Consider the following 17,438-nt stretch of genomic DNA (forward strand, 5'->3'; position numbering starts at 1 on the left):
CTATTTCCTACTAGGAAAAATCTAATAAAACGGTGTGTCAGCTCAGAGTTCCTAGTCGCAAACTCAGGTACGATTTCTCAACCCCCAGTTCAAGCCTCAGCGTCATTTGACGTCCCACATCTTGTAAACGTTAATGTTATTAGCTGTTTTAAAAGTACATTTGTAAGTACCGTACTTTTCGCACTATAAGCCGCACCTGACTATAAGCCGCAGCAGCTAAATTGAATGATGTGTACATATATAAGCCGCACTGGACTATAAGCCGCAGGTGTTTTAATGTTTAATTACCATATGTAAGGGTTCGTGCACAGAGGGGATTGTCACAATACTGTCGGACAAATAACAAGAATTAACTCATTTACAAGTTCTATTAAGTTTAGCAAATAAGGGAACAGATAAATAACATTTCAATGCAGTAAAAAAATCTATATTTTCGGGTTTGGTCCACATATAAGCTGCACCGTTATATAAGCCGCAGGGTCGAAAAATGGGGGAAAAAGCCGCGGCTTATAGTCCGAAAAGTACGGTATATTAGCTATATGTCGATAAAATCGATCACGATATTCTAATCAATCGTCTTGAAAACCTTGTCGGTTTCTCAGACTATGTGCTAAGCTGGTTTAAACCATACATCAGAGGGAGGAAATTCTATGTTAAACTAGGAGGCCACATGTCTGAGATATATGACAACAACTATGGAGTTGCACAAGGGAGTTGCTTAGGTCCTTTACTCTTCTCCCTTTACATGTTACCGCTGGGTGATATCATCAGAGAACATAATGTAGGTTTCCATAGCTATGTGGATGATGCACAACTGTACATATCTGCTGAACCAAATGATACAGCTATTAACTCCATCACAGACTGCTTATTGGCAATAAATAAATGGATGAGTAAGAACTTCCTGAAACTAAACGAGAACAAAACTGAAATTCTAATTATCAGCCCCAAAACAAAAAAAGAAACGTTAATAAAGAACCTGGGAGGACTAACCCCTTGGATCAAATCTGAGGTCACAAGTCTCGGGGTTATCATAGATTCAGAACTGAACTTCAATTCTCATATTAACAAAGTGACCAAAACATCTTTCTTCCATCTCAGAAATATAGCAAAAGTACGACCATTTATTAATCAAAACTATGCTGAGAAGCTAATTCATGCATTCATATCTAGCCGGTTAGACTACTGTAATGCACTTTTTACAGGTCTCCCTAAGAAAACCACAGAGAGGCTTCAGCTAATCCAAAACTTTGCAGCCCGACTGCTTACTAGAACCAAAAGGAGAGAGCACATTAGTCCAGTCTTAGCTGCTCTACACTGGCTTCCTGTAACATTTAGAATTGACTTCAAGGTCCTTCTCCTTACATACAAAGCTCTAAATGGACAGGGACCTAGCTACATCGCCAACACTCTAATACATTACAGGTCAGCAAGAACACTGCAATCATCAGCTGCTGGACTACTAGAGGCTCCCAGACACAGTCAAAAGAGGATCGGTAATGCAGCCTTTATCAACTATGCCCCAAAACTATGGAACAAACTACCCCAAAACATCAGGGAAGCCAACTCGCTAGACATCTTCAAAAGACAGCTTAAATCTCTTTGCTCAGGCATTTAAATGAAACATCAGGGATATCCTAAAGCTGTTGAGAGAGTCAACAGCTTTAAGTACCTCGGAGCCTACATATCCGAGGACTTGACATGGACCACACACATTAACAGTGTTGTGAAGAAGGCACGACAACGCCTCTACTTCCTCAGGCGCCTAAGGAAGTTCCAAGTCAGCCAGAAGATCCTTAAGAACTTCTACTCATGTACAATAGAGAGCATCTTGACCGGCAACATCACCTCCTGGTTTGGGAATAGCACTGCACAAGACCAAAGCAGACTACAAAGAGTGACACGTTCAGCCGAACGCACAATTGGAGGGGGGCTCCCCACCCTCCAGAACATTTACTACAAGCGTTGCAAGGGCAAGGCTAAGAGAATCATTAAAGACTCCAGTCACCCGAACAACTGCCTCTTTGAACTGCTGCGGTCAGGCAAGCGATACAGGAGTCTCAAGGCGAGCACAGAAAGACTCAGAAGAAGCTTCTATCCCCAGGCCATCAGGCTGCTAAACGAACAATGAATGAACACTACACAACAACAACCACCAAACGCACATAGCACACACATCCACACGCACACACTCACTTTAAACAAACACACTGTAGCACCCACTCCACACACTTATAGCACACACCCACTTTAAACAAACACACTGTAGCACCCACTCCCCACACTTTATATTTATGGATGAAGGATTGCACTACAACTCGTACACCTTACTGTAAATTGTACCTAAAATTGTACCTCATCCCATTTCTGCTTTGCACTAGATAGTACTGTACATTAGTACACTGCATAGTATTGTGTATTGTATATTATATGGTAACTCAGAACATTGTACATATGTCTATACCGAACACTGTGACCTCATTTTCTTCTTCTAAATTCATGCTATATTATGTTATTATGTTATTTGATACTATCTTGTCTAGCACAGTCTCTGGAGCGTAACAGTAAGAAGCATTTTGTATGAAAGTATTCTGTACTTCTGTATGACAACTATTAAAGAACTTGAGAACTTGAACTTGTACTTGAACAAATTGTACTTTACCTGCAATATTCTTACCCTACCTACACTTCCTATCAAATTCATGTGTAGGTTCTATGCACTGTAATTTTAAGAGCATTGCTCTGTTGTAATTCAAAATTGAACTATTTTATCACACTTTTTTACTTCTTACTGATGCACTGCTCTGTTGTATGTTAAATACCCTGTTGTATGTCCGTTGTATTTTATAATTGTTTGCCTATTTTTAAACTGAATCCAACGCACTTTGTTTTTACTCTGTCTATTCTATTTTTATTATTTGTATTACTGAATGAAACTGTAAACAGAAAGGCCTATTGGGATGCTAGATCCTAATGTGAAACACTGTGATTTACCTTACCTTGCTACCTCTCTATCTTTTTTTATGTTTGCTTATGCCTGTATTCTTTACTGTTGTGAAGCACTTTGAACTGCAACTTCTGTATGAAAAGTGCTATACAAATAAAGTTTATTATTATTATTATATGTCGTTGTAAACTGTCTTTGTGATCATGCAAGTTAAAGACAAATTGTGAGAAAACATTGCCAAAAAAGTTCAGTGTGAGCGTCCACGTTTTTACCAACTTCCCACCTCCGCTAAAAACAAAATATAATAGATACAAATTATATTGTATATGACATTGGCCATCCATGACATGGCATATTTCGTGTTTTTCTCTGCTCCAGGTCATATAAACAACATGTACAACACCGTATTTTGGGCATTGGTGCAAAAGGGGGGGCTAACCACAACCCAGGCAGATGACCGTTTAAAGGTAAGAACACAATGGCATGAAAATCATCCTGAAGCAGAAATCACATGAAATTCACCCTGAAGCAGAAATCACATGAAATTCATCCTGAAGCAGAAATCACATGCAATTCATCCTGAAGCAGAAATCACATGGAATTCACCCTGAAGCAGAAATCACATGAAATACATTTGACTATTATGTACCATACCACTATCTACTATGTACTTTGTTACTATCCCTATACTATTACCTATATAGTGGCTCGGGAGGTAGAGCAGTCGTCTGGTATTCCCGGTTAAATTCCTGCTCCTCCCGTCGAAGTGTCCTTGAGCAAGATACTTAACCCCTAACTGCTCCCAATGAGCAGGCAGGCACCTTGCATGGTTGCCTCTGCATGGTGAGAGAAAACGGTGTTTTTTCAATGTATATTTGGTTTATAAACTGATATAAAGAGGCTTTAAGAGGGTAATACCATTATCATCACGGGATGATATAGACGGTGGTGAACCAGCGGTTTCACAGGCACAGGCCGCGTTAGCAGAGCAGAATGTTTTGAATTCCGATCCAGGACACAAAGATAACGGAGCAGCACAGGAGACACGGAGGTAGAGCGCGATGGAGGTTTTGACAGTAATGAAACGTTTTGAAATGTGTGAAAGGTTATGAGCAGTTGTCATGACAGCGCGTCGCATGACAACCAGGAGAGGGGCGGGGGCCGTCGTTGCTATGACGAAGATCTATAAGTCGAACAGTGTTTCCGGGTGTAAGGCAGACCAGAAGCGGCTAAGGGCAGACTACAATCTGACTAGAGACTCTCTCCTCTCATCACGGAGAGGGGGGGGGGGGAGGAAGGATGCCACATCATTATTAGCTTCGGCTACCACGAGGATGGTCTTGGCTAACGACCAGGCCTGACCACCATTGGACTGAATAGCAGAAGGACGATAGCAAGGACGATACAATTTGATAACATCTGATTATGAGGTTCTGTTTACATCAATAAACAACGCTTCTCCTTGTAAGGTATTACGCTGTGTCAAAGTGTCGAATTCTTACGAAGGTGGAGAATTATTATGGTTTGCGGATCGCACTAACGGGGAGAGATAAGGATTGTATCAGCCAGTATATGAGACGTCAGGACCATTAAAAGTACACAACGCAGAGGAGTGGATGGAGAGAGGATAACACAAGAAGACGTGATACTGGCCGAATGATCAGAATCTAACAGTGGGTAAAATTTGAGGAACAATAAATGCACCATTTACTATAATGCCAATTATGTCTATACAACTATGCGCTTAAAGTTGTACCCCTCCTGCTGACTTGTTCACAATTTGTAAGTCGCTTTGGATGAAAGCGTTAGCTAAATGTAAAGCAGAAATTCATCCTAAAGCAGAAAGCACATTAAATCCTTATGACCTCTGGCAATCGTTTAGTCTTTCTCCATTTACAGGAGAGCCCAGACTTGAATATGTCATGTCATTACCAGAGATCCACTGCAGTGGGGGCGTGGTCACATGTACGGCTCTATATATACTGGTTCTTCTGGGACCACCTAATACATTTAAGACGACTGCACACTGCGTTGCGAGTCAGTACAAAGGACAGCTTTCTGGTGTGACATGACATGGGGACATTCTCTGGTGCATGGCTGTTGGCAGCGCCATGAAATAAATACGTCTCATTCATGCAGACGTTGAAACATATGTTCTGAGTGCACACAGTCAGCATCTTAGTAGTGTTCAAAGGAGCTGCTCCAGAAGATGCCACGTGATGACATCACAGATTAGTCAAGGCCGTCTTCCTTCTTTATTTCAGAGACAGCTGGTCATATTCACAAATATTCTTGAGCTCACCAAGATTATTTGGCTTTCCAGAGCATGTGTGTGTGTGTGTGTGTGTGTGTGTGTGTGTGTGTGTGTGTGTGTGTGTGTGTGTGTGTGTGTGTGTGTGTGTGTGTGTGTGTGTGTGTGTTATGTCTGTGTGTGTGTCTGTGTGTACCACATGCCTTGTCTTTTCGTTTTTGGACCATGATGTTATTACAGTAATGTTATTATAGTAATGCCGTAGTTGTATATCAGCCTCCAGGCATTTGATTCAGCTGCCTCACCGCTCCTCCCTAGTGGCAGATGTTGATATTGCAATTTTAATACCCCATATCATATCAAGTACTATTGGCCCTCAGAAACATGTTCTGTGTTGCGAGAGCTTGGCCCTCTGAGGACCTCCCCCGGGTGACGGAGAACAGATGTCTGGTGAAGTGCAGAAGATTATATTTCCCCAACTATTTAATAAGTAGTTTAGGAAATAGTGTCTGCAGTTCACTAGAGGTCTGCTCTCCGCTGGTGGGGGAGGAGGAGGTCGATGCGGCTGAGCTCTTGAGACACAGAACATGGTGGTTCGTTTTGTGTCTGATTATCTCACGTCCTCCTCACAACAGAACAATAGGATCCCGGTAGAAAATCTGTGAAAAGACCAATGTCTTTATCTAGGTAGGTTTTCTGTTTCTTTGTATGCTTTAGGCCAAATGTGGGAACATGGTGTTATACAGTATATCATACTGGCTGCGCATCTGGCTTCATCTATTGGACTAGTCCATGTGCCAATGAGCGCTTGCTGAAATCTTTTTCATCAATGCACCAATCACAACAACAAGATCGCTAACGCTGTGGCGTCCTTGACGAAGACGGACAGGAGCACTTGGATTGGTCCCCTGGCGCGGCTCACGTGGCGCCTGTCTGCTCCCGGCTGCCCTTGGGGGGGAAGGACGACGGGATGGGTTAATCGCAGATACGCATTGTATGCATGGTTCGCATGTGTGCCAAATGATGACCTCGGAGCAGGTCCTAAATTATTATTATTATTATTACTGACCAGGGCCTAGCCCCCCCCTGCTGGAATATAAGCAGGTACAGTGGCCGGCCGCCGTCCTTCCTTCCCCCCAGATTCTGCTTATACCTTCTGACGCTGATCGAGGACGACTTCTCTTCTGGCTGGTATGGACATGGCCGGGATTAAAGCACCTGCATCCAATCTACCTGCTGTTTATGCAGGTGGAGGGGTGCGTGTGCCAGCAGACGTCTTGTGTCCCACCCCTGGACAAGGCCCTGGTATCCCTGTTCTGCCCACGACTCCACCTGGCACCCAGATAGGAAGCTGACGCCATGGCAGACTTTCCGCTGTCAGCTGGCTAATAATAATAATAATATAATAGATCAAATTTATATAGCGCCTTTCATAGAACCCAAGGTCGCTTGCCGATACGGTTTCCTCATCTGCGGCCACTTTCCACATCCCCCCCTGTGCAGACGGCTCCCAGTCAGTCGCACACAAGTTCAAGCACAGGCTGGTTGTGTCCTCCCCTCGGAGCTCACACCGTCCCAGTGCCGACAGAGATGCCCTCCGTGCAGGTCGTAGTGCAGCCCCGGCTCGCTCAGATGCACGTAGTTCACCCTACATAGTTCTCACGCAGACTACGTCCACGTCTCTCACAGCGAGTGGGCCTCAATCAGTTCCTCACTCCTCTTTATGGCGATAGAGCATTGAGCCTCACTCCTCTTAACGGTGATAGAGCGTTGAGCCTCACTCCTCTTAACGGTGATAGAGCGCTGAGCCTCACTTCTCTTAACGGCGATAGAGCGTTGAGCCTCACTCCTCTTAACGGTGATAGAGCGCTGAGCCTCACTTCTCTTAACGGCGATAGAGCGCTGAGCCTCACTTCTCTTAACGGCGATAGAACGCTGAGCCTCACTTCTCTTAGCGGCGATAGAGCGCTGAGCCTCACTTCTCTTAACGGCGATAGAGCGCTGAGCCTCACTTCTCTTAACGGCGATAGAGCGCTGAGCCTCACTTCTCTTAACGGCGATAGAGCACTGAGCCTCACTCCTCTTAATGGCGATAGAGCGCTGAGCCTCACTTCTCTTAACGGCGATAGAGCATTGAGCCTCACTCCTCTTAATGGCGATAGAGCGCTGAGCCTCACTCCTCTTAACGGTGATAGAGCGTTGAGCCTCACTCCTCTTAACGGCGGTAGAGCACTGAGCCTCACTTCTCTTAACGGTGATATAGCACTGAGCCTCACTCCTCTTAACGGCGGTAGAGCACTGAGCCTCACTCCTCTTAATGGCGATATAGCACTGAGCCTCACTCCTCTTAACGGCGGTAGAGCACTGAGCCTCACTCCTCTTAACGGCGATAGAGCGCTGAGCCTCACTTCTCTTAACGGCGATAGAGCGCTGAGCCTCACTTCTCTTAACGGCGATAGAGCGCTGAGCCTCACTTCTCTTAACGGCGATAGAGCGCTGAGCCTCACTCCTCTTAATGGCGATAGAGCGCTGAGCCTCACTTCTCTTAACGGCGATAGAGCGCTGAGCCTCACTCCTCTTAACGGCGATAGAGCGCTGAGCCTCACTCCTCTTAACAGCGATAGAGCGCTGAGCCTCACTCCTCTTAACGGTGATAGAGCGTTGAGCCTCACTCCTCTTAACGGCGGTAGAGCACTGAGCCTCACTTCTCTTAACGGTGATATAGCACTGAGCCTCACTCCTCTTAATGGCGATATAGCACTGAGCCTCACTCCTCTTAACGGCGGTAGAGCACTGAGCCTCACTCCTCTTAACGGCGATAGAGCGCTGAGCCTCACTCCTCTTAACGGCGATAGAGCGCTGAGCCTCACTCCTCTTAACGGCGGTAGAGCGCTGAGCCTCACTCCTCTTAACGGCGATAGAGCGCTGAGCCTCACTCCTCTTAACGGCGATAGAGCGCTGAGCCTCACTCCTCTTAACGGCGATATAGCGCTGAGCCTCACTCTTCTTAATGGCGGTAGAGCGCTGAGCCTCACTCCTCTTAACGGCGATAGAGCGCTGAGCCTCACTTCTCTTAACGGTGATAGAGCGATGAGCCTCACTCCTCTTAACGGCGATAGAGCGCTGAGCCTCACTTCTCTTAACGGTGATAGAGCGTTGAGCCTCACTCCTCTTAACGGCGATAGAGCGTTGAGCCTCACTTCTCTTAACGGCGATAGAGCGCTGAGCCTCACTCCTCTTAACGGCGATAGAGCGCTGAGCCTCACTTCTCTTAACGGTGATAGAGCGCTGAGCCTCACTCCTGTTAACAGCGATAGAGCATTGAGCCTCACTCCTCTTAACGGCGATAGAGCATTGAGCCTCACTCCTCTTAACGGCGATATAGCGCTGAGCCTCACTCCTCTTAACGGCGATAGAGCGCTGAGCCTCACTTCTCTTAACGGCGATAGAGCGCTGAGCCTCACTCCTCTTAACGGCGATTGAGCGCTGAGCCTCACTCCTCTTAATGGCGATAGAGCATTGAGCCTCACTCCTCTTAACAGTGATAGAGCGCTGAGCCTCACTCCTCTTAACGGCGATTGAGCGCTGAGCCTCACTCCTCTTAATGGCGATAGAGCATTGAGCCTCACTCCTCTTAACGGCAATAGAGCGCTGAGCCTCACTCGTCTTAACGGCGATAGAGCGCTGAGCCTCACTCCTCTTAACGGCGATAGAGCATTGAGCCTCACTCCTCTTAACGGCGATAGAGCATTGAGCCTCACTCCTCTTAATGGCGATAGAGCATTGAGCCTCACTCCTCTTAACGGTGATAGAGCATTGAGCCTCACTCCTCTTAACGGCGATAGAGCGCTGAGCCTCACTCCTCTTAACGGCGATAGAGCGCTGAGCCTCACTCCTCTTAACGGCGATAGAGCATTGAGCCTCACTCCTCTTAACGGCGATAGAGCGCTGAGCCTCACTCCTCTTAACGGCGATAGAGCATTGAGCCTCACTCCTCTTAACGGCGATATAGCATTGAGCCTCACTCCTCTTAATGGCGATAGAGCATTGAGCCTCACTCCTCTTAACGGTGATAGAGCATTGAGCCTCACTCCTCTTAATGGCGATTGAGCGCTGAGCCTCACTCCTCTTAATGGCGATAGAGCATTGAGCCTCACTCCTCTTAACGGTGATAGAGCATTGAGCCTCACTCCTCTTGATGGCGATAGAGCGCTGAGCCTCACTCTTAACGGCAATAGAGCGTTGAGCCTCACTCCTCTTAACGGCGATAGAGTGCTGAGCCTCACTCTTCTTAATGGCGATAGATCATTGAGCCTCACTCCTCTTAACGACGATAGAGCGCTGAGCCTCACTCCTCTTAACGGCGATAGAGCGCTGAGCCTCACTCTTAACGGCGATAGAGCGCTGAGCCTCACTCTTAACGGCGATAGAGCGCTGAGCCTCACTCCTCTTAACGGTGATAGAGCGCTGAGCCTCACTCTTAACGGCGATAGAGCATTGAGCCTCACTCCTTAACGGCGATAGAGCGCTGAGCCTCACTCTTAACGGCGATAGAGCGCTGAGCCTCACTCCTCTTAACGGCGATAGAGCATTGAGCCTCACTCCTCTTAACGGCGATAGAGCGCTGAGCCTCACTCTTAACGGCGATAGAGCGCTGAGCCTCACTCTTAACGGCGATAGAGCGCTGAGCCTCACTCTTAACGGCGATAGAGCGCTGAGCCTCACTCTTAACGGCGATAGAGCATTGAGCATCACTCCTCTTAATGGCGATAGAGCATTGCGCCTCACTCCTGTTAACAGCGATAGAGCGTTGAGCCTCACTCCTCTTAACGGTGATAGAGCGCTGAGCCTCACTCTTAACGGCGATAGAGCATTGAGCCTCACTCCTCTTAACGGCGATAGAGCGCTGAGCCTCACTCTTAACGGCGATAGAGCGCTGAGCCTCACTCCTCTTAACGGCGATAGAGCATTGAGCCTCACTCCTCTTAACGGCGATAGAGCGCTGAGCCTCACTCTTAACGGCGATAGAGCGCTGAGCCTCACTCTTAACGGCGATAGAGCGCTGAGCCTCACTCTTAACGGCGATAGAGCGCTGAGCCTCACTCTTAACGGCGATAGAGCATTGAGCATCACTCCTCTTAATGGCGATAGAGCATTGCGCCTCACTCCTGTTAACAGCGATAGAGCGTTGAGCCTCACTCCTCTTAACGGCGATAGAGCGCTGAGCCTCACTCCTGTTAACAGCGATAGAGCATTGAGCCTCACTCCTCTTAACGGCGATAGAGCGCTGAGCCTCACTCCTGTTAACAGCGATAGAGCGTTGAGCCTCACTCCTCTTAACGGCGATAGAGCGCTGAGCCTCACTCCTGTTAACAGCGATAGAGAATTGAGCCTCACTCCTCTTAACGGCGATAGAGCATTGCGCCTCACTCCTGTTAACAGCGATAGAGCTTTGAGCCTCACTCCTCTTAACGGCGATAGAGCATTGAGCCTCACTCCTCTTAACGGCGATAGAGCGCTGAGCCTCACTCCTCTTAACGGCGATAGAGCATTGTGCCTCACTCCTCTTAATGGCGATAGAGCATTGTGCCTCACTCCTCTTAATGGCGATATAGCATTGTGCCTCACTCCTCTTAACGGCGATAGAGCATTGAGCCTCACTCCTCTTAATGGCGATATAGCATTGTGCCTCACTCGTCTTAACGGCGATAGAGCGTTGAGCCTCTGCGATTCTGATGACGTCTCGCTCCTCACAGTGAGTGGACCTCTATTACCCCTTTTCCACCGACAGGGAAGCAAATTAATGGAAGTAGATACGGACCAGCTAGCCTAGCTGTTGGTCAAAAACACCTCTCCCGGAGTAGGCTAGTGGTCCGTATCCACTTTCGTTAATTTGTGCTAAGCTAGGCTAGCTTGCAGGCAGATAGCTTTCTACTGAACGCACAGAGAGAAAATTGGTATTTATCTTGTCTGACTCTGGAGAAGACGGTAAGCACATTTCCCATAATGTTGGTGTGTTCCTCTAAGGAAGAGGGAGATGGAGAACTTGTGTTATCTATCCTGACATGGATGTCATTATGGATGTGACACGTCTGAAATAAGCATTCACATCTTATAGGAATCGTGTGAGAAACATTAAAGGAATATTTAACTGTCAAATGACATCACTCCCTGCACAATCACCCCACCTCACATAGGGATGGGTACAGAATCCGGTACTTTTAAGGGTATCGACCAAATCACGTCGGTACTACTTACTACTCAACGTTTAGTTTACCGCAAAACGAAACCTATGAAGTGTGCCGCACGTTCACTTCAACGTTCACGCGCACAATACACGCTTACCTAGGATTTGACTTGATTCAACAACAAAGCAGTTGGGGCAATGGCAAGCCGAAAACTGTCGCAAGTGTGGTTACACTTTACAAAGCTTAACAATATATTAACAAATTGTTCTAAATAAATAATAATGATAATAAATAATTAGAAGTTTGGATTTTTTTTTTACAACTGAGGTAGGTAGATAAATTTTTAGACTAAAGTACCAAAAAAAGGTACCATTGGGTACCGGTATCGATTCACAGGTACCGGTATTGGTTCAAATGTGAACGGTACCCAACCCTACACACACACACACACACTCACTCACTCACTCACTCCCCCCGCATTTCACTGTATGCTTACTATGCCGTGACAAATACAACTCTTGACTCTCACTCACTCACTCTCTCTCGCTCTCACTCTTGCTCTCTCTCTCTCTCTCTCTCTCTCTCTCTCTCTCTCTCTCTCTCTCTCTCTCTCTCTCTCTCTCTCTCTCTCTCTCTCTCTCTCTCTCTAATTAACACATTTACAAGTCGTATTACATTTAGCAAATAACGAATCTAATATCAAATTTTTTTACCTATTTCTGAATTGTGCAACGTTTACGGCATTTCTGAAGAATCCTCTCTTCCGAGATATGGCGGCCTAGACCGTGTCGGGTCACATACAAGTGTAGATTTAATTCATGGCACATTTTTATCTTAATTTACCCAGGGTAGGTTTGATGAGCACGAATGCTTTTTTTTATAGCAACCACAGTTTGACACTGTTGGCCATTTTGCCCAGAGACATTGAACGTATCCTAATTTGGTCATGCCCATGCCACACTCACACACACACACACACGCAGGCTGGTGTGTTGCAGAACATTCTCAGAAATTCTCTTTCACAGATCACACATACACACACACACATATAGCCATACCCCCCAAAACCACATTATATTCTATTTTAGCCTATATCTGTTGTCACAATAAATCTAATTGTCAACTTCCTCTTGTAGATTGGATCTTGATGATTGTCACAATTTTTACAGCTTGTCACTTGTCACCAAATATTGATGGAGTTAGACAACTATTTACACAGTAATATTTCTTACATACTCTTTTAGCCCATATAATTACTTGCATGTATATTTTGAATAGGAAACGTGTGGTATGCACAATGTGACTCACGAGTTCAAGTGATTAATGCAACAACACTAACTATTATGAATGACAGTTCAAGTGATTAATGCAACAACACTAACTATTATGAATGACAGTTCAAGTGATTAATGCAACAACACTAACTATTATGAATGACAGTTCAAGTGATTAATGCAACAACACTAACTATGAATGACAGTTCAAGTGATGAGTGCAATAACACTAACTATTATGAATGAAGATTAACGGGATACATTGCTAAAAGGGAGCATAGGGTGAAAGGGTTCAAATTTGGGTGAAAGATTATTATATTTTCTGTAGTTTGTAAATTATAAAATGTATTTATAGGCCTATTCATTCTGCAACATGTTTTTACCTTTTTAATGTAACATGGATTACATTTTTTCATGTAGATTTAAGACATACCGTCTCACTAAGTGGCATAAATGCTTCACCTCTGGCTTGCACACAGTGCATCGGTACAGTAGTTACAGACATGTCACATCCATTACGCAAATATCTGCTCTCATAAACACAGGAGCTGGGCCATTTATTGATCACACAGAACCTTCATGAAAGTTTGCTTTGCGCAGAAGGTTTAGATACAGTCCTGTGTAAAATGCTTGTGCTATCAAAACGTTTCCTCCATAACGTCATGGACGTGACATTTCATGTGCTGCGCATCACACAGCTTTTGCAACGCTTCAAAATTCTAAACACAAAATGCACACGAGGCATTTTATATTTTTAATTTTCTTCTTCCTGTTCCTTTCGGCCATGGAATTTAGTGGAGCATATTAATATGTACTGTTGGATTGTAATAATTCCATGTACAAATAAATAAATATGATGATGATGATGATGATGATTGGCAGATTTCTCAGTCAACCCCTCCTCTTTGTAATAGACATACTAGGACAACTCTGGGTGACAAATTAGGTCCCATAATAAGCCCCTATCAGAATCAATGTAATATTGTCGTTTTTAAAACTGTACTTTCTGCATCCCTTACTAATTAAGAACACCAACTGCTAAGCTAGGCTAGCTTGTAGTCGGATAGCTTTCCTTTCTACTGAATGCACAGAGAGGTAAGCGTATTTTCCATAATGTTGGCGTGTTCCTTTAAGATAAAAAGATTGGTGGTCCACTTATGGTTCTTCTCTATGTCCTGAAGGTTGGCCTGGATCAATGTTAAGAAGTACATCACTTTCATACACTAATTGCATGTCTTATATGCAAAAAGCATTTTATTAAAAGTAACTGGTAGGTGCAGGAGGCATAGACAAAGGTAGCGGAGTGTAAAGGAGAATGTTTTGCTTTGTAACATAAATGGAATAAAAGCGTCACTAAAATGGAAATGCACAAAGTTAAAGGTGCTATAGATAACATTCAGCCACTAGTTGTCGCACTAGAGCACCATCATGTAATTTATCCAATCGGGTGTATTCCACGTGGGGAAATGGGAAGTAGGGAGGGCATACATGCATGCAACATGTAAACAACAACATTAATTTTGGACCAATACTTTTATTCCACACATTTTCTAAAAGCTCTGTAGTGTTTTCTCTACATAAAAATGTTATGTCTATAGCACTTTTAAGTACTTAAGTATAGTACTTGAGTAAAAGTACTTACTCGTTGGACCACAGCGAGGCCTGGCCGGAGAAGGAGCTGCAAGCTAACATGGAAGTTATCACGGTGAAAATGAAGCAGCAAGGGATACAAGCTAACGGGACGTGGGGCCGCAGCAAGGCCTGGTGGGCGAGGGAGGTACAAGCTAACATGGCCAACACGCGGACTGGACTCGATGCAGGGTGGGGTGTTCGGAGGAGCATGGAGGCTGGTTCGGGAGAGGCGAAACAGACGGCCCCCGGGAGAGGGACAGGGAGACGCTGGATACAAACGGACCAACCGGGACTCGGGCACCGAGGTCGGCCGGACCATCCGCACACGAGATGCAGGCGCGGAGGTCGCCCGGGCCGGCCAAGATGCAAACACGGAGGCCACACACACCAACCGGGACCCGAGCACCGAGATCAACCGGACCAGCCAGAAATCGAATAACGAAGTCTCACACACCAAGCAGGACTCGAGCACTGAGGTCATACACACCGACCAAGATTCAATACCACATATGCATATAATTAGATAGTGAATGGAGGCAATGATTCAAGACATACTGCAGACAACACACAGACCACTGGGAATACAGACAAGGTGAACACATTAGTTGGGGAAATGGAGACTTGACTCGGGACATATAATACAAATAATACGTACTAAACTATAGACACTAACACACAGGATACACAGCTAAGAGGACGGGGAACATGGGGAATCACATTCAGAGACCTGATCGGGAGCTCTGGAAATGTACTATCATATAAAAGATAAAAATTCAAATAAAATGTTGGACAATAATAGAGACATTGGAGAACCCCCACAGGGGACATCTCCGTCGTTATAGGAGGGGCCCTCTCCAGGAGAGCCTTACCCCTCCAACCCGCCAACAGGGGTCAAACAGGGTTAAAAGGAATTACCTGGGAAGTGCCAATTGTCTTTAGTCTTCTTTTATATTATTTCTTCAGTTATGTTAGAATAGCAGTTGCTTTAAATGTGCACATGGACAAATATGAAGGACAAGAATTCAAAATGTTGGACATGAAGAGAGGCTTGGAGAGCCTCCTTCGGGGGGTATCTTCGTCTCTGGGGGGGGGGCTTCTCCAGTGGGAGGGCTGATCCCCCTCCAAACCGCCAACCGGGGAAAGAGTGCGAACCATATAACCATTTATATCCATGTAATTTTTTCTTATTGTGTTGTTAGTTTTAATTTCATAAATGTATGCGGGGATGTCAGTGACATGGGAGGCACAGTGGGTTCAGTGGGGTCGGGGGGAGGGGCCATCGTTCCGGCGGTTCGACCCGGGGGAGGGGGGGCCTTGCGTGTTGTGGGATTGGTGTGGGGGGGGGCGGGGTTTCCTGGGGTCCTCGGCCGTCGTGGCCGGGCGGTCTGGTCTCCGGGCTTGGGGTCGCGGGGGGTCGGGGGGCCATTGAGGTGTGGTGCTTGGGCCTTCTGCGGACCTGGGCTTGGGGCTCTCGTGGACCGGGGGCCTGGCGGTCGGGCGGGGGCGGGTGGGGGCTCTGGGTGCTCGGCTCCGTGCATGGTGGACCAGGATATGGGGGTGTTCTATCTCTCGGGGAGGAGGGCGCGAGGGAGGGGTTTCTCTCAGGGGGATCTGAGAGGCTGCGCCAAGGGACCCATATCTGTATGTTGTTATCTTATGGATGTCACTGTAAATGTTGTGTTGTATGTCTATAAATGTTAAATAAACATTTAAGTTTAAAAAAAATAAGTACTTACTCAAGTGCTATACTTACTTTCCGTCCCTGCCATAGCTGATGTACATTAGCCTCAGGGTTTAGTTGGCGGAGGTGCTGCTAAGTGCCTCAGAGGAAGAGCAGCCGTGTGATGCTTATCGATCCGGTGTTTAGCTCAAAACGGCATACATTCGAGGAGGTGCATTGTCACAGTGCTGCTCTATGCCCTGTAGAGTTAGGCCAACTCACCCGCAGTAACACAATTCTATGTATAATACATCTTGCCGGCATGTAGAATTATTGTTGTTACTTTATTGATGCTGGTCTTCACATGTGTTGAGGCTGAAGCTAGCCAAGCATTAGCTTAGGCCATTTATTTCATTGTTTATTTTCACAGTATGCATTACTAACACCATTTAACACCATTTACCTGCACTTGTGATTCTCCCAGGTAGGCTCACTGATTGCCAAACTAGAACTGGGAGAGTCCAAGGCATTTTATAGTCGGGAGACCCAGAGTGTACCAAGTGCAGTCGAGTACCAAGGGGTGTTTAATCAATTAAAGGGCATAGGCTTGTAAATCGGCATTAACAATGTTTGTTGTTAATATTTATATTAGTGCTGTCAGGCGATTAAAAAAATGTATCTAATTAATTACAGGATTTGTAATTAACAAAATTAGTCTATATGCGGACGACATAATACTGTTCATGCAAAACCCTAACACCGCAATGCCTCATCTTCTCAAGTTGATTAATGACTTTGGCGAACTATCAGGATTTAAAATAAACTGGCCAAAGTCGGCTTTCCTTCCACTGAACGCCCCTGCAAAGAATACAAGTCTTCCAGAAGAAATACCAATGGTTAAACACTTTAGATGCTTGGGAGTTGAAGTATTCCCTACCATAAGCCAAACGGTGAAACACAATTACATAGAAATCCAAAATAAAATAAAATATGACCTTGACAGGTGGTCAAAACTTAAAAACTCAGTACAGGCACGGGTTTCAATAGTTAAGATGGATGTCTTACCTAGAATCAACTTCATCAGCTCAATGCTTCCGTTACCCCCTCCAGATTGTTACTGGAAAAAATTACACTCTTCCGCATATACATTTATTTGGAATAACAAACCACCACGTATAAAAAGATCCACCGCACAGAGAAACAAAGCCGACGGAGGGATGGCAATCCCAAATTTGTTCCACTATTTTAAGGCGTACACTTTAAGACCACTGACAACCTGGTTTGAACCCCAAGCATCAGTATCCTGGAGAAATGTAGAAGTAAATATAGTAGCACCACAGAGACTGCAGGACATAGTATACACCAAAATATCAATTAAGCAATGCAAACTGAAATTTGGCCCCATAATTACACATGCGATCCGGATATGGCGTGAAACACAAAGAAAATATTCTAATCCACATAAATGGCATAATCATACTCCCTT

At 45.5% G+C, this 17,438-nt stretch overlaps 1 protein-coding gene across 1 annotated transcript in view; it reads left to right on the top strand.

Annotated features, from left to right (window-relative positions):
- The window catches only part of thg1l (tRNA-histidine guanylyltransferase 1-like), a 49,437-nt gene that overhangs the window by 15,675 nt on the left and 16,324 nt on the right, over positions 1-17,438 (top strand). The window contains exon 5 of the mRNA XM_084332246.1: positions 3,326-3,414. Within this exon, the coding sequence (XP_084188372.1) occupies positions 3,326-3,414 (89 nt within the window). The remainder of the gene's footprint in view (positions 1-3,325; positions 3,415-17,438) is intronic.

The sequence above is a fragment of the Notolepis coatsorum genome, assembly GCF_963971535.1.
Source record: "Notolepis coatsorum genome assembly, chromosome: 16".
NCBI classification, from domain to species: domain Eukaryota; kingdom Metazoa; phylum Chordata; class Actinopteri; order Aulopiformes; family Paralepididae; genus Notolepis; species Notolepis coatsorum.